This window comes from Pristiophorus japonicus, chromosome 13 (genome assembly GCF_044704955.1).
Source record: "Pristiophorus japonicus isolate sPriJap1 chromosome 13, sPriJap1.hap1, whole genome shotgun sequence".
Taxonomy (NCBI): Eukaryota; Metazoa; Chordata; class Chondrichthyes; family Pristiophoridae; genus Pristiophorus; species Pristiophorus japonicus.
This window is the reverse complement of record NC_091989.1, coordinates 191,683,033-191,696,513: the sequence shown is the minus strand read 5'-3', so window position 1 is coordinate 191,696,513 and position 13,481 is coordinate 191,683,033. Positions and strand designations below refer to the sequence as shown.

General features: G+C 50.0%; 1 protein-coding gene across 2 annotated transcripts in view; it reads right to left on the bottom strand.

Moving 5' to 3' along the window:
• Positions 1–286: 286 nt before the first annotated feature.
• Positions 287–13,481, bottom strand: part of LOC139278994 (CKLF-like MARVEL transmembrane domain-containing protein 3) — a 65,314-nt gene continuing 52,119 nt past the window's right edge. The window contains exons 1-4 of one of the 2 annotated variants that reach the window (XM_070898296.1): positions 7,701–7,872; positions 5,174–5,329; positions 4,620–4,715; positions 287–2,321 (exon numbers count right to left, since the gene is read on the bottom strand). In XM_070898296.1, coding sequence (XP_070754397.1) covers positions 2,226–2,321; positions 4,620–4,715; positions 5,174–5,329; positions 7,701–7,760 — 408 coding nt within the window. In that variant the 5' untranslated portion in view covers positions 7,761–7,872 and the 3' untranslated portion in view covers positions 287–2,225. Of the gene's footprint in view, positions 2,322–4,619; positions 4,716–5,173; positions 5,330–7,700; positions 7,873–13,481 lie in introns of those variants that run through there. The other variant, XM_070898294.1, reaches the window with a different exon arrangement.

The window sequence follows — 13,481 nt, the reverse complement described above, 5'->3', positions numbered from 1 at the left end:
AGGCCCCGTGTGCTCGTTTAAAGATCCCACGGCACTATTTCAAAGAAGAGCAGGGGAGTTATCCCTGGTGTCCTGGGACCAATATTTATCCCTCAACCAACATCACTAAAAATAGATTATCTGGTCATTATCATAGCGCTGTTTGTGGGAGCTTGCTGTGCACATATCGGTTTCTTGCAGTACACCAGTGACTACATTTCCAAATTGGCTGTAAAGTGCTTTGGGATGTGGAAGGGTGCTGTGGAAACGAAAGTTATTTCTTTCTGTAAATAGAGAAGATGAAAGATTTAATTTTGGAGATTTCTTTTTTTATTGAAGGAGTGACACATTGACTTCCAGTACATTGTGAGACACACAAGAAAATCTATCGAAGTTGAGTGGCTTTCATCGTCAGAGTGATCGATAACACGTGTGTAAATTGCAGCACGCACAACATGAGCTTAAAAGGGACCAGACACTGGGTACGCACACCTTCACACAGTCGAACAGTCACACCTGCCCGCATGAGTGAGACAAGCATTGTCGCCCTCACTATCTGAGGCAACATGGCAAATGAGTTTCTGAGCTGTTCCTCAGCCTAATATCTCTGGCAAACCCGTAAAGAAGAACACGACCTCTTTAATCTAGGCAGACCTGTGGGGCAGGGGCGTATCGCTATAAAATAGTCATTAATAAATCCAAGAGAGAATTTAGGACTGAGATGAGGAGGAACTTCTTCACTTAGAGGGTGGTGAATCTTTGGAATTCTCAGCCCCAGAGAGCTGTGGAGGCTCAGTTGTTAAAAGTTGGCATGCAGGTACAGCAGGCGGTGAAGAAGGCAAATGGTATGTTGGCCTTCATAGCTAGGGGATTTGAGTACAGGAGCAGGGAGGTCTTACTGCAGTTGTACAGGGCCTTGGTGAGGCCTCACCTGGAATATTGTGTTCAGTTTTGGTCTCCTAATCTGAGGAAGGACGTTCTTGCTATTGAGGGAGTGCAGCAAAGGTTCACCAGACTGATTCCAGGGATGGCTGGACTGACTTATGAGGAGAGACTGGATCAACTGGGCCTTTATACATTGGAGTTTAGAAGGATGAGAGGGAATCTCATAGAAACGTACAAGATTCTGACAGGACTAGACAAGTTAGATGCGGGAAGAATGTTCCCGATGTTGGGGAAGTCCAGAACCAGGGGACACGGTCTTAGGATAAGGGTTAAGCCATTTAGGACTGAGATGAGGAGAAACTTCTTCACTCAGAGTTGTTAACCTGTGGAATTCCCTGCCGCAGAGAGTTGTTGATGCCAGTTCACTGGATATATTCAAGAGGGAGTTAGATATGGCCCTTACGGCTAAAGGGATCAAGGGGTATGGAGAGAAAGCAGGAATGGGGTACTGAGGGAATGATCAGCCATGATCATATTGAATGGCGGTGCAGGCTCGAAGGGCCGAATGGCCTACTCCTGCACCTATTTTCTATGTTTCTATGGATATTCAAGGCTCAGATCGATAGATTTTTGGACTCGAGGGGAATCGAGGGATATGGGGTCGGGTAGGAAAGTGGAGTTGAGGTAGATGATCAGCCGCGATCTTATTGGATGGCGGAACAGGCTCGAGGGGCCGAATGGCCGACTCCTGCTCCTAATTCTTAAGTTCTTACATTCAGGAGGAGGTTCTTTACCCAGAGAGCGGTGAGAATGTGGAACCCGCTGCCACAGGGAGGGGGTGAGGTGAATAGTATCGATATATTTGAGGGGAAGCTGGATAAACACATGAGAGAAAGGAACAGAGGGATATGGTGATGGGGTGAGATGGAGAGGGGTGGGAGGGGGCTGGTGTGGAGCATAAACCCCGGCACGGGAGCGGTGGGGCCCAATGGGCTGTTTCTGTGCCGTAAATTCTACATAATTCTATATAAAGATGTCACCGTGCAAGAGGAGCTTGTACCGAGCAAGAGTGTTACACTGACAGTGCTCAGCGGGAGGATTCTCCTTGGGATTAAGGCAGATCGTGTTAAAGGTAGAGTCCCTGCTTTGCCCAATCAGCAGTGACCTTCCACCATCTAGGATCGTCGCTGTGTGTTGGACATGGGGTGGGCGTGGCTGCGAGCAAACGGCGCGGGAAATTGTAGGGATACAAGACGCTACCTCGAGAAGGCTGTAGCTAAAGCTGTGAATCCACTGGGAGCTGGGTCGGACTGACAAATCCGTGGCTGACTTGAGTCACGAAGAACCTGGTTCCCATCGCTTTATGTGCTGGGAGCCTTGCGCTGGTTGAACGTCACAAGGCTGAACATCAGGTAAGTATCGGCAGCGTAAAGGACAGCCGCTATGAACCCAAAGACCTGCAGAATAGACAGGAGATCGTTAGTATCCACACAGAAGAACTCGTCTCTCATCCAGACACCTTGCTGACGCAAGGTCATCGACCTGAAACATTAACCCCGGTTCTCTTTCGGATGAGAAGTTAAACCCAGGCTCCGTCTGCTCTCTCAGGTGGAGTAAAAGATCCCACGGGCACTATTGGAAGAAGAGCAGCGGAGTTCTCCCCGGTGTCCTGGGACAATATTTATCCCTCAGCCAACATCACAATAAACAGATTATCCGGTCATTGTCACATTGCTGTTTGTGGGAGCTTGCTGTGCGCAATTTGGCTGCCGCGTGTCCCACATTACAGCAGTGACTACACTCCAAAAAGTACTTCATTGGCTGTAAAGCACTTTGAGATGTCCTGAGGTTGTGAAAGGCGCTATATAAATGCAAGTCTTTCTCTCTCTCCGCAGATGCTGCCTGACCTGCTGAGTATCCAGTATCACACTATATTGCTTGTGTACTTGTAAAATATCGCCTTATTGCATTAGAACAACACAGATTGCGGGATGACACGACAGGAGTGTTTAAGATTATGAAAGTTTGGGCTCCGTCGGGGGGGGGGGCCTCATTGTTCGCATGCCTGACACGAGAGGGACTGCGAGATGATGCTGAAAGTTTGGGGCAGGATGGATGGAAGCTGACTGTTCTGGGTAGTTCAGGGGTCGGGAGCGAGGGGCCAGAGATACAGGATTAAATAGAACAGAGCGCTGGAGAAACCTCGTCACACAGACAGTGGCGAGGCTGTGGGATTCACTCCCGGGGTTACTGGTCGAGGCGGCAACTGTCAACATTCGAGATTAGATTGGAGAGGGGGATGGGGGAAATGGGAAACGGAGCGGGGTAAACGCGCTCGGGACCCTTTGTTCGCGTGGAGGGTGACACGCGTCGAATCCCGATGGCTTGGTGCGTCAATGCACTGACCGACCAGCGCTTTACTGAGCTGCACAGAGCAGCTGAGTTCCACACTCAGTCTCGGCGATGCGTTATCCGATTGGTCACACGAGGGGAGCTGCAGTTGGTCTCGGGGCCTTTGGCTCGGGGGACAGGGAGACTCCGGCTGGGTGCCACTCCTCGTTGGCAAGTGTGTGGGGCACTCTGAGTGAAGGCAGTATCGGAGTTGGTTGTGATGCCTGCCTGTGGTTGAATATCCCGCCTTGTCCTGCACATGAACACTTTGGGGAGTGCGAGGGTTGGGGGTTCTGTGCCCCAACATATGAGTCCGCACCTTCAGGATCCAGCTCGACTGTGAAGACTGACACTGGGGAGGGTAGGCGTTAGGATCACACAACTCCCCCGGCAATTTCACAGGAGCTTTTTTTATTCATTCACGGGATGTGGCCATCGCTGGAAAGGCCCAGCATTTATTGCCCATCCCGAACTTCCCCCGAGAGTGCTGGTGAGCCGCCTTCTGGACAACTAATGGCTCGCTAGTCTGTGGGTTTTGGAGTCACATATCGGCCAGATCGGGTAAGGGTGGCAGATTTCCTTCCCAAAAGGGCATTAGTGAATCAGATGGGTTTTTATGATAATCCAGTAGTTACCATTATTGATACCAGCTTTTTATTCCAGATTATTATTAACTGAATTTAAATTCCCCAGCTGCCGTGGTGGGATTTGAACTCATGTTCTCGGATCATTGGTCCAGGCCTCTGGATTACTAGACCAGTAACATAACCACTATGCTACCATTGCCAGCTGGGTCCTGTTAAAACCACCCCAGTGTGCTCAATTCAGAGAAAGAGCCATGCTTGATTGGCCCCCCATCCATCACCTTAACCATTCACTCCCTCCACCACCGGCGCCCCCTGGCTGCAGTGTGCACCATCTACAAGATGCACTGCAGCAACTCGCCAAGGCTTCTTCGGCAGCACCTCCCAAACCCACGACCTCTACACCCTAGAAGGACAAGGGCAGCAGGCACATGGGAACACCACCACCTCCACGTTCCCCTCCCAGTCACACACCATCCTGACTTGGAAATATATCGGCCGTTCCTTCATCGTCGCTGGGTCACAATCCTGGAACTCCCTCCCTAACAGCACTGTGGGAGCACCTTCACCACACGGACTGCAGCGGTTCAAGAAGGCGGCTCACCACCACCTTCTCAAGGGGCAATTAGGGATGGGCAATAAATGCCGGCCTTGCCAGCGACGCCCACATCCCAGAAAACAAACCCCATGATCAACATCAATACATATTCTGAGCCCAGTCTCATCAGGCACCAATCATACAACCATTTACTTGAGGTCATTTGATTGTCCGTCACTTACCGACCCCGTTATGACCCCAGCAGTGACCTTGCCGAACACAGCACCAACATTGACAATCAGCAGGAGCAGGGCCGCAAATGCAGAATTTACAGAATCCTGCAAAAGATTAAACTTTGTTAAAATTTTCTTTTTGACCCCCTTAACGTGAGGAATGTCATTGTTGCGGAATAGACCACATTTCCAAACCAACCACCAAGTGTTAGCACCGGTACTCTGTTACCCAGGGCAGGTACAGCACGGGTTAGATACAGAATAAAGCTCCCTCTACACTGTCCCATCAAACACTCCCAGGGCAGGTACAGTGGGTTAGATACAGAATAAAGCTCCCTCTACACTGTCCCATCAAACACTCCCAGGGCAGGTACAGCACGGGGTTAGATACAGAGTAAAGCTCCCTCTACACTGTCCCATCAAACACTCCCAGGGCAGGTACAGCACAGATAATGCACTGGTCTTGCACCTTCCGGTTTTCCCAGCACCTCTCTCAGCATGCTGCCAGCTTTTGACCAGGTCTGACCCAGCTAGTGATATTAACTTGCATTGACTGTACTTACCATCAGGGGCATGAACAGTAGGGTTATTTTGGAGTCAAGTTTGAGTAGAAATGTGAGGTAGAACATCAGCGTGATGAGCACCTCCATGAGCGGAACGGCTATAAAAATCCCCGAGGAGGAAGTGGCGAAGGAAACAAATGCCACGAAAGCCGCAACCTACAGCCAGGTGGAACAGACACATGTTATTCACTCAGTAACATAAAAACATTTGAAATAGGAGCAGGAGTTGGCCATTCGGCCCCTTGAGCCTGCTCCGCCATTTAATGGCTGATCTGATCATGGATCAGCTCCACTTCCCCGCCCGATCCCCATAACCCTTGACTCCCTTATCGCTCAGAAATCTGTCTATCTCCACCTTAAATATATTCAATGACCCAGCCTCCACAGCTCTCTGGGGCAGAGAATTCCACAAATTCACGATAATCAGAAGAAATTCCTCCTCATCTCTGTTTTAAATGGTGACCCCTTATTCTGAAACTACGCCCCCTAGTTCTAGATTCCCCCATGAGGGGAAACATCCTCTCTGCATCTACCCTGTCCAGCCCCCTCAGAATCTTATATGCTTCGATAAGATCACCTCTCATTCTTCTAAACTCCAATGAGTACAGGCCCAACCTTTCTTCATGAGACAAGGTTTAGGGAATTCTACCACTTTGTAGAATGTGCTAGCCACTTTATGTTCAATTTTCTCCATTCTTCTCCTGAATAAGTCAACTATTAATCCTCAGATAATGGAGCAGTCCGTGCCCGCAGGCAACAAGACCTGGACAACATTCAGGCTTGGGCTGAAAAGTGGCAAGTAACATTCGCACCACACAAGTGTCAGGCAATGACCATCTCCAACAAGCGAGAGTCTAACCACCTCCCCATGACATTCAACTGCATTACCATCGCCGAATCTCCCACCATCAACATCCTGGGGGTCACCATTGACCAGAAACTGAACTGGACCAGCCACATAAATACTGTGGCTACAAGAGCAGGTCAGAGGCTGGGTATTCTGCGGTGAGTGTCTCACCTCCTGACTCCCCAAAGCCCCCCCACCATCTACAAGGCACAACAACAACTTGTATTTATATAGCACCTTTAATGTAATAAAACGTCCCAAGGTGCTTCACAGAAATGTTAAGACAAAAAATAAATTTGACACCGAGCAAGATAAGAAATTACCGCAGGTGACCAAAAACTTGGTCAAAGAGGTAGGGTTTAAGGAGAATCGTGAAGGAGGAAAGACAATTAGAGAGACGGAGAGGTTTAGGGAGGGAGTTCCAGAGCTTGGTGGCCGTGCCTTCTGTTGCCTGGGCCCCAATAGTTGAGCGATTATAATCAGGGATGCTCAAGAGGGCAGAAATCTTGGAGTGGGGGGTTGTGGGGCTGGAGGAGATTACAGAGATAGGGAGGGGCGAGGGCCATGGAGGGATTTGTAAACAAGGATGAGAATTTTGAAATCGAGTCAGGATTGCGTTGAAATATTCTCCACTCGCCTGGATGAGTGCAGCTCCAACAACACAAGAGAGACAGCAACTCAATCAACTCATTATCGGCCAATCAAAATCCTAGAACTCCCTCCCTACTCTCCCCATTCACTCAAAGATGGTCCCTCGAAGCGAGGATGACTTGCTTCCACGCCAAAAAAGGGATGAGTTCACAGGTGTTTCAATGAAGGACCTAATATTCCGGATCCCGAACTACATCCTGAAGGGTGGAAGATACCTGTGGGTGGATTTTTTTAACGTGGGGTGACCATTGCACACCAGCCACCACACGGGCTTGACAGAGCGAGGTCTTGGTCCGGTGACAAGGGGTTAACCAGGACGACTGGAGACCAGCTCTGCTGCACGGATCTAGTGTGCACACATATCGCAGTGTGGGCTGGGCCCGTGCTACCCCTAGGCCTCTGGCCCTGAACTCACGTCTCTCCTGGGCCCCGATCACATCCCTCCACATTCTCGCGCCGCTCCTGCTGTACCTGCCCACGCTCCAATCACCGACCTGGACCTTGATGACATCACTCTTCACTGCCTTCGCCCTCCTGCACCAGCTCGCGCTACTCCCTGGAGTAGTACGCCTCCACACTGCTCCCGAGGCCGCTCGCCACTCCTTATATGGCCCTGACCTGCCGCTGGTGTTCTCACTCAGGTCGGGGCCTGCACGCTGCGGCCTCCCTCCCTAACAGCACTGTGGGAGCACCTTCACCACACGGACTGCAGCGGTTCAAGAAGGTGGCTCACCACCACCTTCTCAAGGGGCAAATAGGGATGGGCAATAAATGCCGGCCTCGCCAACAATGCTCACATCCCAGGAATGAATAAAAGAGGAAAGAATTCTGCCCCAACTGAGGTCAAGGACCAGAGCTCAAACCCTGGGACATTGTGCTAGGTGCTGTGTGTGTACTGCCCACGCTCGTGACCCAGGCCAAACCCCCCTCCCCCCCTGTGAGACAATTCATGCATTGGGGGATGGGGGCACACACACACACATTCCTCATGGAGAGAATGCCCTTTGCACAGACTTTCTCCCCTCTTACCATTTCTGCAATCTTCAGCACACTGCGCTTGGAGCGCAGAAACAAAGGGTTGACCTCCATTCCTCAGCCTTTCGTTTGTTGCTCAGAGGAAGCTGGTTGTTTTCTGGTTCAGTGTTGTACAGGGGTTCTCTATTGTGTTGTGCGGCTGCAGGGCTAAGGTACTTCCTGCTGGTTTAACTCCCCCTGACTGGCTCGGTGCAGCCAACCTCTGTGTGGCTGCTTGTGATTGACGTGCCGACTGCCAGTGGCCTGGTTGATCCTGCTGCGGGTGGAAATATTTTCACTCCTCCCACCCCTCACCCGAGTCAAATTAAAGTTAGTTCATCAAAGTTGTACAATTGAAATAAGCGGTGCAATGTGGAGAACCATTACCCAAACCCTCTGATTATAGTACGCAGTCGTGTATAATACACCCCCCCACACACTTTTTCCCCCAATTGGACAGGCGATCTTAAGAAACAGGTCGGAACTGAAATTCCTCAGCCATTCCTGTTGCAACTTCTAAACCAGCCACAAATTCCACTGAAAGCAGGAAACGCAACATCAACCTTACATTGCAGGGAGGGGGACGTGGGAAGGATTACCCATTGAACACCACTGATGTTTAATTATTCAGCTCCGTGTCCTTGGCAGCAAGAACAGAAAGCACTTGTATTTATATAGTGCCTTTTATGACCTCAAAGCGCTTTACAGCCAATGAAGCACGTTTTTAAAGTGTAGTCACTGTTGTAATGTAGGAAATGCGCGAGCTGTTCCGAGTGTGCGACGGCTTCGAGGTGGGCGACTGGGTGCCGTTTGGAGCGTGGGCAGGAACATCGGTGGGTCGGGAAGGTCGGGGCGGAGGAGCGGCGAGAGATTGTGCAGGTGCTGCGAGTGATTGAGGCGGATTGAGCGGCGAAAGATCATGGTGCAGGAACGGCGAGAGATCATGGCGGAGGTGCGGCGAATGTTTGTGGCGGAGGAGCAGCGAGAGATCATGGCGGAGGTGTGGCGAGTGTTTGTGGCGGAGGAGCAGCGAGAGATCATGGCGGAGGTGTGGCGAATGTTTGTGGCGGAGGAGCAGCGAGAGATCATGGCGGAAGTGTGGCGAATGTTTGTGGCGGAGGAGCAGCGAGAGATCATGGCGGAAGTGTGGCGAATGTTTGTGGCGGAGGAGCAGCGAGAGATCATGGCGGAAGTGTGGCGAATGTTTGTGGCGGAGGAGCAGCGAGAGATCATGGCGGAAGTGTGGCGAATGTTTGTGGCGGAGGAGCAGCGAGAGATCATGGCGGAAGTGTGGCGAATGTTTGTGGCGGAGGAGCGGCGAGAGATCATGGCGGAGGTGTGGCGAATGTTTGTGGCGGAGGAGCGGCGAGAGATCATGGCGGAAGTGTGGCGAATGTTTGTGGCGGAGGAGCGGCGAGAGATCATGGCGGAGGTGTGGCGAGTGTTTGTGGCGGAGGAGCAGCGAGAGATCATGGCGGAGGTGTGGCGAGTGTTTGTGGCGGAGGAGCAGCGAGAGATCATGGCGGAGGTGCGGCGAATGAGGGTACGGGGCCCAGGAGAGGCGAGGGCCCAGGGGCAGCACGGGCCCAGCCCACACTGCGATATGTGAGCGCACTAGGTCCGTGCAGCAGAGCAGGTCTCCAGTCGTCCTGGTTAACCCTTGCCCCTGGATAAAGACCCAGTTCTGTCAAGCCCGTGTAGTGGCTGGTGTGCAACAGTCACCACACAGGCATCTTCCACCCCGTCAATTGGAGTTCCGGACTGGAACATCGGGTCCTTCATTGTAACATCTGTGAATTCATGTGGAAGCAAGTCATCCTCGTTCGAGGGACCTCCTATGATGATGATGTAGGAAACGCGGCAGCCAATTTGCGAACAGAAAGCACCCACAAACAGCTATGATGTAAATGACTACATTTTAGTGATGTCGGTTGAGGGATAAATATTGGCCAAGAACCGGGGAGAACACCCCCTGCTCTTCTTCGATAGCACCTCCGATAGTGCGGCGCTCCCTCAGCGCTGCCCCTCCGACAGTGCGGCGCTCCCTCAGCACTGGGTCCTCCAACAGTGCGGCACTCCCTCAGTACTGCCCCTCCGACAGTGCGGCGCTCCCTCAGTACTGCCCCTCCAATAGTGCGGAGCTCCCTCAGTACTGCCTCTCCAACAGTGCGGCACTCCCTCAGTACTGCCCCTCCGACAGTGCGGCGCTCCCTCAGTACTGCCCCTCCGACAGTGCAGCGCTCCCTCAGTACTGCCGCCCCCCCCCCCCGAAGTACAATGCTCCCTCAGTACTGCCCCTCCGACAGTACGGCGTTCCCTCAGTACTGTCCGTCCGACAGTATGGCGCTCCCTCAGTACTGACCCTCCGACAGTACGGCGCTCCCTCAGTACTGCCCCTCTGACAGTATGGTGCTCCCTCAGTACTGACCCTCCGACAGTGCAGCGCTCCCTCAGTACTGCCCCTCCGACAGTACGGCGCTCCCTCAGTACTGACCCTCTGACAGTACGGCGCTCCCTCAGTACTGACCCTCCGACAGTATGGTGCTCCCTCAGTACAGACCCTCCGACAGTATGGTGCTCCCTCAGTACTGACCCTCTGACAGTATGGTGCTCCCTCAGTACTGACCCTCCTACAGTGCAGCGCTCCCTCAGTACTGACCCTCCGACAGTGCAGCGCTCCCTCAGTACTGCCCCTCCGACAGTACGGCGCTCCCTCAGTACTGCCCCTCCGACAGTGCGGCACTCCCTCAGTACTGCCCCTCCGACAGTGCAGCGCTCCCTCAGTACTGCAGTGGGAGCGTCAGCCTAGATTTCTGTGCTCAATTCTTTGGAGTTTGGACCCACGACCTTTGGACTCGGACGTGAGTGCTGCCCACTGAGCAATGGCTGACCCTGGCCATGCAGCAGAGATGCTCAAGACAAACAACAAAGAGGCTGAATTCCAGTCAATGTTCCAGTCAACAAATCTGATTTTGATAGAAAGCAGACTGCCCTTCCCCATACAATGCACCAATCTGTGAAGGTGGCAGGATAAGTTGATATGGCTGTTAAAAAAACGTAGGGGATCCTTAGTTTTAAAAATGGAGGAATAGAGTACAAAAACAAGGAAGTTATGCTAAACTTTTATTAATCACTGGTGAGGGGCCAGCTGGAGTATTGTGTCAACTCTGGGCTCTGCAATTTAGGAAGGACATCAAGGTCTTGGAGAGGCTCCGGAGGAGATTTACCAGAAGGGTTCCAGGGATGAAGGAGTTCAGTGACGTGGAGAGGCTGGAGAAGCTGGGGCTGTTCTCCTTCGAGCAGAGACGATTCAGGGGCAATATAATAGAGGTGTTCAAAATCATGTATAAATAGAACATAACAACATAAGAAATAGGAGCAGGAGTAGGCCATATGGCCCTTGAGCCTGCTCCGTCATTCAATAAGATCATGGCTGATCTGATCATGGACTCAGCTCCATTTCCCCGCCCATTCCCCATAACCCCTTGTCCCCTTATTGTTTAAGAAACTGTCTATTTCTGTCTTAAATTTATTCAATGTCCCAGCTTCCACAGCTCTCTGAGGCAGCGAATTCCACAGATTTACAACCCTCTGAGAGAAGAAATTCCATCTCATCTCAGTTTTAAATGGGCGGCTCCTTATTCTAAGATTATGCCCCCTAGTTCTAGTCTCCCCTCTCAGTGGAAACATCCTCTCTGCATCAACCTTGTCAAGCCCCCTCATAATCTTATATATTTTGATAAATTCACCTCTCATTCTTCTGAATTCCAATGAGCAGAGATCCAACCTCCTCAACCTTTCCTCATAAATCAACCCCCTCATCCCCGGAATCAATCGAGTGAACCTTCTCTGAACTGCCTCCAAAGCAAATATATCCTTTTGTAAATGTGGAAACCAAAACTGCACGCAGTATTCCAGGTGTGGCCTCACCAATACCCTGTATAACTGTAGCAAGACTTCCCTGCTTTTATACTCCATCCCCTTTGCAATAAAGGCCAAGATTCCATTGGCCTTCCTGATCACTTGCTGTACCTGCATACTAATGTTTTGTGTTTCATGCACACGTACCCCCAGGTCCCGCTGTACTGCAGCACTTTGCAATTTTTCTCCATTTAAATAATAACTTGCTCTTTGATTTTTTTTCTGCCAAAGTGCATGACCTCACAATTTCCAACATTATACTCCAGCTGCCAAATTTTTGCCCACTCACTTAGCCTGTCCTTTTGCAGATTTTTTGTGTCCTCCTCACACATTGCTTTTCCTCCCATCTTTGTATCATCAGTAAACTTGGCTACGTTACACTCAGTCCCTTCTTCCAAGTTGTTAATATATATTGTAAATAGTTGGGGTCCCAGCACTGATCCCTGCGACACCCCACTAGTTACTGATTGCCAACCAGAGAATGAACCATTTATCCCGACTCTCTGTTCTCTGTTCGTTAGCCAATCCTCTATCCATGCTAATATATTACCCCCAACCCTGTGAATTTTTATCTTGTGCAGTAACCTTTTATGTGGCACCTTTTCAAATGCCTTCTGGAAGTCCAAATACACCACATCCACTGGTTCCCCTTTATCCACCCTGCTTGTTACATCCTCAAAGAATTCCAGCAAATTTGTCAAACATGACTTCCCTTCATAAATCCATGCTGACTCTGCCTGACTGAATTTTGCTTTTCCAAATGTCCTGCTACTGCTTCTTTAATAATGGACTCCAACATTTTCCCAACCACAGATGTTAGGCTAACTGGTCTATAGTTTCCTGATTTTTGTCTGCCTCCTTTTTTAAATAGGGGGGTTACATTTGCAGTTTTCCAATCTGCTGGGGCCTTCACAGAATCCAGGGAATTTTGGTAAATTACAACCAATGCATCCACTATCCCTGCCGCTACTTCTCTTAAGACCCTAGGATGCAAGCCATCAGGTCCAGGGGATTTATCTGCCTTTAGTCCCATTATCTTACTGAGTACCACCTCCTTAGTGATTGTGATTGTGTTAAGTTCCTCCCCCCTATAGCCCCTAGACTATCCACTGTTGGAATATTGTTAGTGTCCTCTACCGTAAAGACTGATACAAAATATTTGTTCAGAGTTTCTGCCATCTCCATGTTCCCCATTACTAATTTCCCGGTTCGTCCTCTAAGGGACCAACATTTACTTTAGCCACTCTTTTCCTTTTTATATACCTATAGAAACTCTTGTTATCTGTTTTTATATTTCATGCTAGTTTGCTTTCATAGTCTATCTTCCCTTTTGTTAATCATTTTTTAGTCATTCTTTGCTGGCTTTTAAAAGCTTCCCAATCTTCTGTCCTCCCACTAGTTTATACCACTTTGTATGTCCTTGTTTTTAATTGGATACCGTCCTTTATTTCTTTAGTTAGCCACGGATTGCTATCTTTTCTCTTACGCCCTTTCCTCCTCAATGGAATATATTTTTCTTGAGAGTTGTGAAATAACTTCTTAAATGTACACCACTGTTCATCAACCATCCTACACTTTAATCTATTTTCCCAGTCCACTTTACCCAACTCTGCCCTCATACCTTCATAGTCTCCTTTATTTAAGCTTAGTACGCTGGTTAGAGATCCAACTTTCTCATCTGAATTTGAAATTCAATCATGCTATGATCACTCATTGCAAGGGGATCCTTTACTGGGAGATTGTTTATTAATCCTGTCTCATTACACAGGACCAGATCTAAGATAGCCTGCCCCTGGTTGGTTCCATTACATACTGCTTAAGGAACCCAATAGGGAAAAACTGTTCCCATTGGCAGAGGGTCAGCAAACAGAGGGC